Below are 14,104 nucleotides of genomic sequence, written 5' to 3'. Positions count from 1 at the left end.
TAATTCTTTAAGCAATGCTTATCACCAGTCAGGCACAAGTAGGTAGACAGCATGAGACAGATCACTGTTTCTGCCCAACAGTTGAGACCTGCAAACAAAGTCCCTCACTTTGTCCCTCAAACCTTAGCATGGCAACAGGAGCAGGTCTCCAGGCTCAGGGCATACCAGAATTTTGTCGTAATTCTGCCACGCTTTATCTATGAACTTCCAGAGGTTGTCAAACACATCCTTTTGAGGTAAGAGAGTGCAGTAGGCCAAGGCAAGGTCCATATCCACCACACGACAGTTAAACACCTACGGGAAGACAGCATCAGAAGCAAAGGCTCCGTTAGCAAACAGAAGATGAACCTCAGGCTCACTCCCCGCCAGCTGAGGACAAGCTCTTCAGGCAGTGACGGGGAGAAAGCTCTAAGGAAATGTGCTCACAGAACCTTCAGCGGGGACTAGAAGCGGAAGGCAGCCTCAGTGAGCCCTGTAGGGAGGACCCAGGGCTCTTCCTTCTCCCTACAGTTTAGGTCAATCTGAAATCTCCCAAGAGCCCTCCTCTGCCTCCTTAGTCACTGACCCCCTACCACATTTTCCCAAATCCACCAGGCCCCTGCATCAGAACCCAAATACAGCTGTGAGCTTTGCAATGAAGCTGTAGTCCCAACAGACTGCACATGTAACAGTGGTCCCATAGAGCCTTGCTGCTCTTGCGACCATCTTTGTTCATGTAGGTATGCTCTGTGAGGTCTGTGCGGCTTTGGTTCCACTCACCAGTCACCTACTACCTAACTGGGTGTCCCTCCCTTTTACATGTCACTGGGTCCCATCCCCAGCTTCCTTGTCTACCTAAGACTCTTTCTTCTGGTGACTCGACAGTCTCTTCTATCTAAAATCAAAACAAAACGGCAGGCTCTGGAGAACTCTAGGGAGAGAGGTGCAGTGCTATGGTGGCAAGACCATTCTGCACCTTAAAGTGGGGACTCACAGATTTAAGCTGGATAAAAGGTAATTATTAAAGCTACACCAGGACCTGACCCTTAAAGAATTATATATTATCATTTTATGTATTGGGTTTTTGCCTAATGAATGTTTGTGCACTGTATGTGTGTAGCACTTGCAATGGCCTGAAGAAGGTGCTGAATCCCCTGGAATTGAAGTTATGGGCCACTGTGAGCTGTCATGTAGGTACTGGGAATCAAACCCGGGTCCTCTAGAAGAGCAGCCAGTGCTCTTAACCACTGAGCTATCGCTCCAGCTCCAAGACATTTAAACGATGTCCATAGAGTCAATATTTCATCCTTGCAGGCATACCTCTGTAGCAACAACTCATTGTTTCTCAAGAAGTGGGAAAGCAACCTCAGCAGCCATAGACAGCAGCACACAAGGGGCACAGCCCTGTGTTAGAGAAACTTTACTTATAGAAGCTAAAAGCTGGTCTTGCAGGCTGTAGTTTGCTGGCTCATTAAGTACAAAAGTTAGTCTAGACCTTGTACCAAAGGCACAGGATTGATAAAGGAGACAAAATTAAATTAGAATGTGGGCATTAACACAAGTGTTTAACCACTGTAAAATTCAGCAATGGGGAAATCTGCATGGCCATTAAACCAGAGATGTTTACACTAAGGAGACAAATACTGGATATTTAAAGATAAAGAGCCTTATATGCTAGGCAATGGTGACACATGCCTTTAATCCCAGTACCTGGCAGACAGAGGCAGGTGGGTCTCTGGGAGTTCAAGACCAGCCTGGTCTACCTTAGTGAAGTTCCAGGACAGCCAGGGCTATGGAGAGAAATTCTGTTTCCAAAACGAGGGAAAAGAAATTCTATTATAGAAAATAGAAGAAAAGAAGAGGGCTTGATATTAAGTACCATGTCAGTGAAGGGTTCCTTGTATTATAATTAATTTTTTTTCTAAAACTTTAAAACTATCACCAACTTTGGAAGTGTGTACTCATGTACATATGTGTGTGAAATCACCATTACCCACTATGGCACTGCCATTCCCAAGCTCCCTCTAAAGTAATAGTTCCTGATGCTGTAACCCTTTAATACAGTTTCTCGTGACATGGTAACCCCCAACCATAACATTATTTTGTTGCTACTTCATAACTATCTGATACACAATCCCCCCACACCCCCCAGAAAGGGGTCACGACCCACAGGTTGAGAACTGCTGTGAAGCAATCTGACAGTGTGGGGGCATGGTAAGGGCACTGATGAGTTCATCATCTGGAAAGCGAGGTAGAAGGGTTTTGGCAGTTTGTGTCCAGCTTGAGCGATACTGAGTTTCAGTCCTGGGGGGGGGATTTTTACTAATTAATCTGACCACCAAAGAGAAACCTAATGCCCAACACAAGAATAATAATTATTCCCCTTTAAAGGTCTAAGAGACCTTTAGGTTATTAAAGGCTTGGCTATGCCTCTGAGGCCAGCTCTTAGAGTCAGAAGAATCAGGAGTTTTAAGGTCATCTTTGTCTACACACTAAATTCAAATTTGAGACTAGCTTGTGCTACATAAGACCCTGATTCAAAGGGGAATTAATAATAATAATAAAACTAATAAATGAGCATTCCTGTAAAGAAATCCTGGAACAGAGACGTAAACTGTAGGCAAGGATCATTGGAATGCTTTAGTCCATTAAAAAGTGACAAAGATTCATTACAGTTGCATGTTCAATAGAATAACACTGACATGCACTAAAACCCAGTACCCGAGCAGCAGTGTTTGGTGGTCACACTGGTTCCTGACGCTTCTGAAAGGTGGAGAGGACACCAGCCAGCATTGCCTGACTGGCTGGAATGACAAGCCAAGCAGAGGGACTCACTTTATGCAGGAGCATCGTGGCACTTTCTCTGATAAACATGATGGACTTCTCCTTCAATTCCATAACGATATCCCTGGAGTTCGCCAATGTATTCTTGCCAAGTAACTTTCAGAAAAGAACAGAAGAGTCTTTAGGTCCCCTAAAGATGTGCCATCTTGGGAGACAGTGGCAGGTGGATCTCTGTAAGTTTAAGGCAAGCCTGGGCTGCAAGGTACTCTGTCAAGAATATCCCCAAACAAACAATAGCACAATAAAACTCCTACAACCACAACCACAACACAACAAAACAGAAAATACTGTGTTATGATTAAAGAATTACCAACCTAACTCAAAACTTTGGGTAACTAATTCTTACACGCCCCATTTTGAATTTCTTTATTTGCAAAGCGGAGATTCTCGGGGTTGTTGATAGAAATGTGTGCAGGTGCCCTGGGACCTTAGTAGATACTAAACAAGTGTATCTGGCATTTAACAAGCACTCATCGGGGCCTTTGCCAACAGGGGAGAGATCTGTTTGGCAGAGCATACTGCAATTACCCAAAAGTCAAATAATTGATTATGAAAGTCATACCTTTTTACTCAAGCTGATACTCATGACGTTCGACATAGAGTGCTGCAGGCAGGTACCAAAGGAGCCCACCACGAACCTCAGGGCTAGTTCCCACTGACTGGATTCTTGGAGGCTCCGGAGCAGAGCAGAGATGGAGCTTACAAGAGGGAGAATAAGGTTTTCTCCTGAAATGTGAGATGATTTTCAATAATTACCTTCACAAATAATTATATATATATATATATACACACACACACACACACACACACACACACACACACTTACTAAATGTGCACGTATGCGTGCCTGAGTATGTGTGGACTACAGGTGTACAGGTGTGTGACTTTGCAGGTCAGAGGGAACTGAAGTTACAGGGAGCTGTAAGTGTTGGTGTGGGTGTTGGGAACTGAACCTGGGCCCCCTGCAAGAGCAGCCATGCTGTTAACCACTGAGCCATCAACTCCCCTCCCTTTTTTTTTGGTTGTTGTTTTTAAATAATGATCATTGTTCTGGAAAATTGCTTTCAGGAATGGCCCAATTCCTCAAAAAGGGTAACAATAATGAAATTCATTCCCAAAGTCAGTAAATGAAGAGTTAACATGAGACTGGATATAGACCACAAAATAATGAGATAGGTTAGCCATATATATGTGTATGTATGTATGTATCTATCTATCTATATATATATAAAATTTAGATGCTTAAGTTATTGGCAGTTGAAGATATTTTCTCTATACATAAACCTAAAATATATGAAGTCATTAAAGTTAATTCAATTAGACAATCAAATAATCGGTTTCTGAAAATATAACAATTAAATCATGAAACAATTACATCAAGGATTTTATGACAAACTCACATTCAAAATTTCAACATGTAAGAATTCATGCTTTAAGTTATCCTGGCATTTGTAAAATTATAATATAATATACATTTCTAATCGTAAATACCTTCACTAGTGGAGCAGTAAGGCAAACTTATAGAATCCAAAGGATGTCTTTTGCTTTCTACAAAAGAGAAAAACAAATTAACTAAGACTAAACAACGTAACTCATACAAAGCGCCAAATTCAGATGTCATGGAAACTGCTCTATTATCAAATAATGACCTAAAGCAAATGCTGGCTGTAAGAAGCAAAATGAGCGACAAACCTCAGAGCCGAGCATGGTGACTCGTGCCTGACATCCCAGCACTTTGGTGGCAGATTGCAAGTTCACAGCAAGTCCTATCTCAAAACAAACCCTCAGATAAAGCCAGCCTACCAAACTAACAAAAAGCCTTCAACTACACACCCAAATGCCCAGATAAACATATAATCTATAAGCAGCCAAACTGATATGGCAGCAGCAAGACTAAGAGCCAGAACTTTACAGGACCCACAGCCCCTCACACCCTTCTACAGTCATGCCCCAGGTATGGTGGTTTGAATGAGGAATGTCTCCACAGGCTTGGATATGTGAATGCTTGGTCCTCAAGTGATGGCGCTGTTTGGAGAGTGTCAGCAGGTAGCCTTGCTGGAGGGGCTAGCTATGGAGGCAGGCTTTGGATGTCAAAGCACCATTTCCAGTTTGTTCTCAGTGCTTCACTGTTGCTTTGGATCATGTGAGCTCTTGGCTTCCTTGTTCTACTACCATGGTAGACGCTTTAATCTCTGGAACTGTAAGCCAAAGTAAACCCTTTCTTCCATAAGTTGCTTTTTGTCATGCTATCTTACCACAGCAACAGAAAAGCATTTTTACCCACCATCCCTAAGGGCAACCACTGCCCTAACATCAAATACCATGACTTATTGAGAGCTTGGTTTTCCCTTGCATAAATGAAATAATATGCAGCAGGTATTCCTTTGTACTTGGGTCCTTAAACATATAAACTGACCTTATGGGGTGCAGGTCTGGTTCTCAGCATAGAGGGAAAACATGGTAGAAAATAATGAAACAAGTGTAACCTACCTGCAAGGGGCATCACTGATGAGATCAACTCATAGATGACAGGCAGCACCACCTGTGACTCGAGAACAATTCCATCTTCACTGAAGAAGTCACTGTAGGACCACTCTTCATAGGGATCCTTGTGAGTTCCAACAGCGGCCTAAACAGCAAACGTATAGACAAGACAGTGTTAGGTGCACCGTAGCACATGCCACCTTACCCACACTGAATCAGGGGTCAGGTTGAGAGCACAACAGCTTGAAAAAACAAAAAAGGTTTGTATTAATTAATTATACGTAGGCCTGCATATGTACGTGTGAGAGAGAAGTGTGGGATCCCCTGGAGCAGGAGTTACAGACCATTGGAGCTGCATGATATAGTTCAGTGCCTGGAACTGAATTTGGATTCTCTGCAAGAGTGTCAAGTGCTCTTAACCGCTGAGCCAACACAAGTGCCCAACACTTTGGATGTTTACATACAACTCCGGAATTATGGGTTAGTTCCCTGAATCCACAGATTCTATAGCTACAGAGCTGACCAATTTTGGATCAAACTTACTCAGTAAAAGCTGGAGTTGTTGAAAGTGTGAGAGATGTGTGTGGGTTACTTGTAAATGTTACAGTTTAGGGTACAAAAGGGGTTTTAGCACCCAGAGACCCTGGTATCTCTGAGGGAGGGGCAGTCTGGAACCAATTCTGTGCATGATAAGGGAAAACTGTATTCTAACATTCTGTTCTGGGTGGTGACTTATAAAATATTACTTTAATTAAACTCTTAACAGAAGCTCAACATCCAAAGAGGCCTTGGTTAAGGCCCTATGTTTCAAAAACAGTTCAAATCAAAATGAACAAGTTTGTCTGGAAAGAGAATTGGCTTCACAGCTTTTTAGAGGACAGTTTTTCAAAGAGCAAGAAAAGCTATGTAGTGACAATTTTGGAATTTTGTTATCTTAAAAAAAACAAAAACAAAAACACACTACAGAAATATGATAAGAATGTTTTAGTTGTAAGCCCACATGTGGGATGGGGCTGTTTCAGACTGTGGACAGCAGCTGACTGTGATTTGCCTTGTGCTCTAGGAGGGGCGTGATTTTGCCATTGGCAGACAGTTTCCTCAGCTGTGTAACATTTGGACTTCTGGTACTTTCAGAGGGTATAATGAATGCTAGGCCCAGACAGATGGGTTGGGTTGTTGGTTCTTTGCTGTTGGTCTCTCGGTTTAAGTAGTCTAATGATAACATCACCCCCTTTCTCCTCTGTCTTTTTTTTTCTCTCCTAGAGGGTTGAAAGAATAGAAAAGCAGTGTTACCCACAAAGTAGCAAATGCTGGCTACAAAGGTAAGTGGTGAATCCCGAATTTCTGTGAACTGTGCAAGTGATATGCAGGGCCACACACTGGGCCAGCAGCTGTCCTGTTGATGGAAATAAAACTCAGAGGTGGCTTACCTTCATCAGAATTCCACAGTCGTCCATCTGGCATTGTCTGCAAAGCTCCACAGCGATTAAAGTGTATTTACTTAGCTCTAAAACATCCAGCAAATAATCTGAAAGTGGAAAGTACCATCAGGCTACTTTAACAGCCACTTAGAAGCACCACATAGCTTTGACTATTGTAAACACAGTTCCTGTCTGCGCTTAAGCATGCCCTGAAAAGATCCATGTGGGATCACTTGATCACATGTCAGGGACACCAGGATCACACAGAAGCAAATGCCATCGATATAAGGAATGACAGTGTTAATGGACTTTCAGACTGACAAGGTCTAGCTATGTAGTCCAGGCTAGCCCGGGCTGATGACCCTCCTGGCTCTCAGCCACCTAACTGCAAGCATTTGAGGGGGCACCTGCACTCAGTTATTGATTTAAAACTATAACTAATGCCCTAGTGCAGGAAGAGCTGTCTCCCGTGTGGTTATCAGAGATGGCATGTGGGACACAGTGATGCAATGGACCAGAGAACAGGAGAGCTTTATATATCTTGTCACCTGGACTGCAGATGGTGACAGCGTGGCATGCAAGGTCATGGATCTCAGAAGGAAGGTTGAGTCCTACTGGGGCTACCATTGGGACATCGTCAGCCAACATCTGACAGAGCTTCTGACACACCACAAACAGTAATCTCCCCGTGTCGGCATTGCAGTAATGCTTAAGTAAATCTCTGAAGAGGAAAGAAGAGGGGGAGTTAGGAGTCGGGCCACAAGCACTTGTTTGTCCCTGTGTTTGTCCCTAACCACTAAGGGCAACACACGAAAAGTCTTCAAAATATTTTCATGGGACAAAGTATAATCCATTTTTAAATTATACCCTTAAGGCTCAAGGTGCCCAGGAGCTGACATTCAATAGTGACGTCACCAACTGAGCAGGTCTATTTTCCTTCCATGCCGCTATTTTTAGACAGAGGCCACAAAATAGGCTCTCAAGAAACCAAACAGTAAACAATGTTGTGAAAATGCAAGTTGTTATGGCTCTGTGCTTATCGGCAAAGAGATGAACAGAGCAAATGCCACTGTCACACAACGAGGTAGGGAATCAGGTGTCACCTGCATTTGCTCAGGGCAGCCGCCACCTTCCCGTCCTTTAAGGCTCTCAAGGTCAGCTCTGCCTCCAGCTCCTGTGCAGACACCTGTAGGGCCAGTGCCTGTCGATGCAGCTTTGACTTGATGCTCAGGTGTGTCCCCCAGGCCAGGGTGGGCCCGGGGGGTCCCCTGTGTTTGTGCTCAGTCTGTGCAGCTTCCTGTGCCTTAATATACTGTTCTCGAAGGCCAGCTACCAAGGCAGTGTTGCTGTAGTCTTCAAATGGAAGGAAGACCTCAAAGTTCTCCTGCAGCAAAGCAAGACAACCATAAGTTTACTCAGTGTTCCAGTTCACCCCTGCTTCAGAAATTACTCCCTGATAAATTAGGAGTTTAACACTTTTATGGTTCAAAAGTTATAAAATACTAACATTAAGAGGTAGGCAAATAAGAAAGCATCATTATGAAAGTCTCAATTTTAACACTCCTGACATTTGGGTCCAGATAATTCTGTGCTGTGTGGAGCCTTGCAAAAGGAGGCTTAATCCTGAAAGAATTCTACTGCCTTGTGAGTAGTTTCCGATCTGAGTGTGAAAAGAGCAGAGATGGCTGCATAGCACTGTGAATGTAACTGATATCACTGCAATCCAGGCAGAGAACCGGCTAGACTCTATCATTTTGTTATGTATATTTTACTATAATGTTAAGAAACTAGAAATACTATATATCAAAAGTTATCAATACTGTATGTGATACATGAATTGCACCACAATAAAGTTGCTGAGAAACAAGAGCCAGTGTGTCACCATCCCTGAAGGCTGGAGGCATTAAGGTCAATTAGGTGCTTAATCAAGTTACCTGTAAACTAGCAACCATTTTAAATCGCTTCAGGAATTCTTCAGATTCATCCTTCTTGTGCAGATTGTCTGGAATTACATTTTAGAACGTTACAGCAGATACACATGATCCCACATGATCTAACTCGAATTCCTCCCAGAATGTCGTCACAGTAACAGGAGGCAGGACCTCTGGAAGGTGACTGAAAACTCATCCCGACTTGGACTTCTCAGTCTCTAGGGCTATGGCCTCAGTAAACCAGTATTCTTAGAGATTACCCAATTAACTTTGGTTTTCTTGTAAGTCTTTTGTGGTGGGTTTCAGTTGCTGCTATAAGAGTTTTGAAATTATATTTGGTGTGTGGGTGTGTGTGGGGGGGTCTCTCCTCCCACATCTGCACAGGTTTCAGGGATAGAGCTCAGGCTGACAGGCTCGCCTGTTAAGCGCCTTTACCTGATGAGCCGTCTCACTGCCCCTGACATAACATAATTCAAGTGCAAAGAAAGGTCAAATGTGAAAAAAGAAACTTCTTCCTGGAGGTAGGAAAGGGAAGTTTAAGGCTTATAATAAAAGAGCAGGCAGCCGGGCAGTGGTGGTGCACGCCTTTAATCCCAGCACTCAGGAGACAGAGGCAGGAGGATTTCTGAGTTCGAGGCCAGTCTGGTTTACAGAGTGAGTTCCAGGACAGCCAGGGCTATACAGAAAAACCCTGTCTCGAACCCCCACCCCGCAAAAAAGTAAAGGCACATGTATTCCACATGCAGTACTCAAAGAACAGACACACAGACAGTTAAAAATATATATATATATAAAGAATGGCAGTCCTTCTGAAACAAATTATAATCCCACTCCCAAGTGAGTTACTTTTTCAACTTTTTTAAGTCCAAGTTTACACGGGCTTTTTCCTCTTATAGACGACAGCTACATCAGGTATCTAGTCCAACAAGGACCAGCTTAATGAACCGTGTAAAGAGAGAATAACTCAACTTCACATGCTCTAGTCTAAGATGACTAATTAAAAAAAAATTAGATGTTTCTCATGGAAACTTTGTGAATTTTGGGACAAAAACCAAGTTGAGGAACAGAAACTAAGAAAACTACCTTTCTGAATATCACACAGGAGCTTGAGAATATCCACCGAGGTCTTCGCCACAGACATTCTCCAGGCCTTGTCCTAAAAGATGCAACGTGAAATCTACTTCTTCCCTGATCACCTCAGCTGGACCAGACAAACACACACATAAGACTCACAGGCTGGGGAAGAGGGAGAGCATTTGCCTAGCATATCTCAGGCATGAGCTCCAGCCTCAGTAACAACAGAAAACCAAAGCAAAAGAATATAAAGGAAGCAAACAATAAACCAACCAAAGAGTCAGGAAAATAACAAAGCAAGTGGCTGAGGCTTATGTGTAGCTCCAGTCCGGCATCACCAAGGCTAAGTATGGTAACCCACCAACACCAGCTTTATGGCTACCGGAAAGAGATGCTAACCTACAGCCTTTCCATTACACTACAGTCCACAGACCTTTTTCTTTAGGGTCACACTAAACAACTGCAAACTTCCTCAGGTAAAAGCTTAAGAGAAAGAGTACAAGGTCCATCAATAGCTTAGCTCACCTACGTGGAGTAACTAATTATGCTTTTAGCAATAAAGACAGAAGAAAAAACAAAAGAGAAGCATTGATTAAAGGACGTGACATGGGGTGGAGTGTGGTGATTCACCGTAGAGACCATGCGAGACTGTTCAGTCAGCAGCAAAACATGCGCACAGCAGCGGTGGCAGCACCCAAGGGTTCTGAGTGGAGGCTCTGCTACTTCCTAATAAACCAAAATGTCACTGAAGAGCTCATGCTCTACACTCAAGTCTACAGTGGGGCCTACTTCATGTTACATGAAAATGAAATAACTAATTTAAAGCTGGGAAGCACTTCTCAAGGCTTAAAACTCCAACTATCTAGCTAATTAGGTATCTGGTTTCTCTTTTCGTTTTTTTCTTTTTAGTGTATGTATGTGAAAGACAGAGATGGAGTCAGAGAGGCAGACAGACAGGAGACAGGGTCTTACTATGTTGTCCAGGCTGGTTTTAGAACTCATTATATAGACCCATAGGCTGGCTACTCTGCCTGGCATTCAAGTCGAGTGTCACCACACCTGTGGCACTTGATTTCTTCTTGCTAGAGGGATGAGCTGGCTCTACTGAGGGCATCTTTAAGCTTCAATGATTTCCTCTGAAACAAGGGTTTAGAATGGAGCTAGGCCGGCTCTCCTGTGCCTCACCTCCTCAGAGCCGTCAGGCTCCTCCTGCAGGGCCAGTCGAGCCCAGATGATGACTCTCTCTGCAGTTTTCTCAGCTTCAGCGGCAGGCAGTGACCTCAGTAGCAGGAGGCAATCTCCCCCCTATGAACAGTATTAGAAAGAAGGGAAGAAAATGGCTGGTCCTTCTACTTGAAAGTGAGAAGAAGAAAAAACAAAAAAACAAAAATCTCGGATCTATACTGCCTAGTGTGAGGACAATTGGATCAATTAGCAAACTGGGGGAAAAATAAAGACTACAGCTTAATGTCTTTGAAAATCTGCGGACTAGTAAGATAGCTGAGCAGTTAAGAGCACTGGATGTGAATTCTCCCAGAAGTCCTGAGTTCATTTTTTAGCACCCACATGGTAGCTTACAACCTCCTATAGCTGTAGTTCCATGGGATCTGATAGCCCTTTCTTGTGTGGAGATGTGTAAGCAGATAAAATGCCCATATACATACATAAATAAACCTTTAAAAATAAAATACAAATATAAATCTGATAACTGGAGGTATAGTGTCAGAGCACACACAAGCAATCGTAGCACTTGGCAGGGCACTGAAAGGCCAGCCTGGGCTACACAGCGTTCCAAGATGGTTTGGGCCATAGAATGAGACCCCGACTCGGAAACCCTATTTTGAATGGCAGTGGTACATAAGCTAAACTTACAACCACAGCCCAGGGCAATGACAATCACCTTACCACTAGAGCATGCCCATAGCTACTGAATATGAAGCAAAAAAAAAAAAAAAAAAAAAAAAAAAAAAGTTACAAAAAAGGTGACAGTTCAGTGCTGGAAAGTATAATTAGCATGCATGAGGCCTTAGTTTCAATTTATAACACCTAAGAAAATCAGGCAGAAAACTGCCAAACAACATAGAACCTCAGAGTCCCATGCCATGTATTAAACCCGAGGTTGAGCTGTACTAACCATTAGCCAATCACAAGACACCTTTTAAAAGTACTTAAGTTACTGTAATGTTTCATGCTGATAGAGCAACACAGAGTGGTTACTGTAATGCTTTCATGCTGATATTGCTTGGTGACAGTAGCTGAGTCAGTTTGGCTTCATGAAGATGGAGTGAGCAAAGAAGCCCCCGCCACACCGCCTAAAGCTCCACACCTGCTCCCTGTCAATCAGATTGATGATTCTCAGACTGTAGATTTCGTCATCAGACAGCCTGTACCCCTGGGCCACCTTCAGAGCATCTTCTAAAGAAGACGGGATGTCTTGCTTGAGAATGTATCGGATCACTCTCTGGAAGAGATAATGCATATATCTTAAAAAGAAGACTCACAGAGCCCCGAAATCGTTTGCTTAAGATTAAAACATGGCTTATGGGCCCAATGGATAAAGGTACTTGAGCCAAGTCAGAGGCCATGAGCTTGCGCCATAAAATCTGCATGGCAGAAAGCTAGAACTGTCTCCTGTGTTTTCCCCCACCTCCATCTGCTTCCCACAGCACACATGTGACCCTCTCCCACATAATAAGTCTAGCTCTGATAACTTTTTTAATATGGAAATCTTCCATCAGTTTTCCATGTTGCCTTAAAAACACAAGAAAGAGGACCCAATCCAACCAGCACTTACCATTATTTCCTTGTTCAGGAGATTCACCTCTCTTATCCCATACCCTCGCAAAAGTTTCTTCATCTCCATCAGTTTGTAGCTTTCCTGCAGTAACTTGACTCTACACCAAACGTACTGACATTAGCGAGACTGTGAGCCAGGCAGTGGGGAACACTGGCAGTCAGCTGAGCATCAGTCTGCACACTTACTTGGGGTGGTCCATTTCCAGGTGCTGCTTCACCAGCTGCTCCACGGCTGCACTCCAGGGAACCACGGCCTTGTACATTATCTTCAGCACAGCATCAAAGATGAGCTACAAAGAGACCACAGAGGAACAGCTGCGCCCTCTCATGGAAGCGAGCGGCACTGCACACAGCGAGGACAGAGACTGAGAGCAGTTCATGTGTCTGCAGAAGCATGCGCTTCCTCCTATGGTCAACATAAAAAGTGATTTCAAACCAGCTGCCCTGGGACATGCCTGTAGCTCCAGCACAAGTTCAAGGTCAGCCTAGAGAGATGGTTCAGTAGTTAAAGAGTACTTGCTGCTCCTGCAGAGGTCTGGAGTTCAATTCCCAGAACCCAAACCAGGTGGCTCACAACCATAATTGCAGTTCCAGGAGCTGGGACATTGACTCTGAGGGACACTAGCCATACACACCGTGCACATACACACATGCAAGTAAAACAGTAATAACAAAGCATAAAATAAATCTAAAAAAGAGTTCAAGAGCACCATCTCCTGCTGAGTGAATTTGGGGCTAGCCTGGGGTATGTGCTACCTACCCTATTTCTGATAAAACACAACAAAACGAAGCCGAGTAATTCCACTATTTAATTCCTAGGATATTGTCGGGCAGCAGCTGAAGAGTTTTTCTACATGCTCAGCTCTTTTCAGTTTCCACAGTGTAAAGATAATCTTTTGTAGTTTAAAGATAATCTTTCAATTTACTTTTTGAGAATTTCATATGTGTATATAATGTGTTTTTTGATCCTGTGTACGCTATTTACCTCCTTGTAAGCCTCCAGACTCACATGGCCCCTCCTAACTTCACCTTCTCTCTCTAACCCATTGAGACAACCAGTGTTGCCTTTATATTTTCTTTTTTTTCTTTTTTCTTTTTTGCCTTTATATTTTAAATATTTAATTATTTACCTATACTTAATTGTTTTTCCAAGACAAGGCTTCATAGATGACTTGAGACTTAAATGCATGGACTGTGGGCACATGAGAAAGTGGGAAATCACACTAAAGCTCAATGTCAATGCGTTAACAATACAAGCTTCACTTTTTAAGTAATTCCAGATTCTGAACAGAGAGGCATTCCATTGTCCATGGCAATTCATTTGGCAATTGAAACGAGAACATTTTCATCTTATTTTCCATTATCAAAGGAAATAGGATTCTGCATGTTTTTATCTCCTTTTTATATTTTTTTATATTCTATGAAAAATTTATATCATTTTTATGACCAGAAAATTGCTTCAAAAGCCAATGTTCAGCCAGGCGTGGTGGTGCATGCCTTTAATCCCAGCACTCAGGAGGCAGAGGCAGGCGGATTTCTGAGTTCGAGGCCAGCCTGGTCTACAGAGTGAGTTCC

The 14,104-nt window shown here is 43.1% G+C and overlaps 1 protein-coding gene across 1 annotated transcript in view; it reads right to left on the bottom strand.

Moving 5' to 3' along the window:
* Kntc1 (kinetochore associated 1) overlaps positions 1 to 14,104 on the bottom strand; it is a 74,043-nt gene that overhangs the window by 29,613 nt on the left and 30,326 nt on the right. The window contains exons 29-42 of the mRNA XM_021222668.2: positions 12,716 to 12,819; positions 12,528 to 12,627; positions 12,060 to 12,194; positions 10,919 to 11,038; positions 9,743 to 9,815; positions 8,663 to 8,730; positions 7,832 to 8,112; positions 7,277 to 7,449; positions 6,738 to 6,835; positions 5,314 to 5,452; positions 4,315 to 4,371; positions 3,386 to 3,549; positions 2,815 to 2,919; positions 166 to 294 (exon numbers count right to left, since the gene is read on the bottom strand). Coding sequence (XP_021078327.1) covers positions 166 to 294; positions 2,815 to 2,919; positions 3,386 to 3,549; positions 4,315 to 4,371; positions 5,314 to 5,452; positions 6,738 to 6,835; positions 7,277 to 7,449; positions 7,832 to 8,112; positions 8,663 to 8,730; positions 9,743 to 9,815; positions 10,919 to 11,038; positions 12,060 to 12,194; positions 12,528 to 12,627; positions 12,716 to 12,819 — 1,746 coding nt within the window. The remainder of the gene's footprint in view (positions 1 to 165; positions 295 to 2,814; positions 2,920 to 3,385; positions 3,550 to 4,314; positions 4,372 to 5,313; positions 5,453 to 6,737; positions 6,836 to 7,276; positions 7,450 to 7,831; positions 8,113 to 8,662; positions 8,731 to 9,742; positions 9,816 to 10,918; positions 11,039 to 12,059; positions 12,195 to 12,527; positions 12,628 to 12,715; positions 12,820 to 14,104) is intronic.

This window comes from Mus pahari, chromosome 23 (genome assembly GCF_900095145.1).
Source record: "Mus pahari chromosome 23, PAHARI_EIJ_v1.1, whole genome shotgun sequence".
Lineage (NCBI taxonomy): Eukaryota > Metazoa > Chordata > Mammalia > Rodentia > Muridae > Mus > Mus pahari.
The sequence above is the reverse complement of the archived record's forward strand: the minus strand, read 5'-3'. Positions and strand labels throughout refer to the sequence as shown.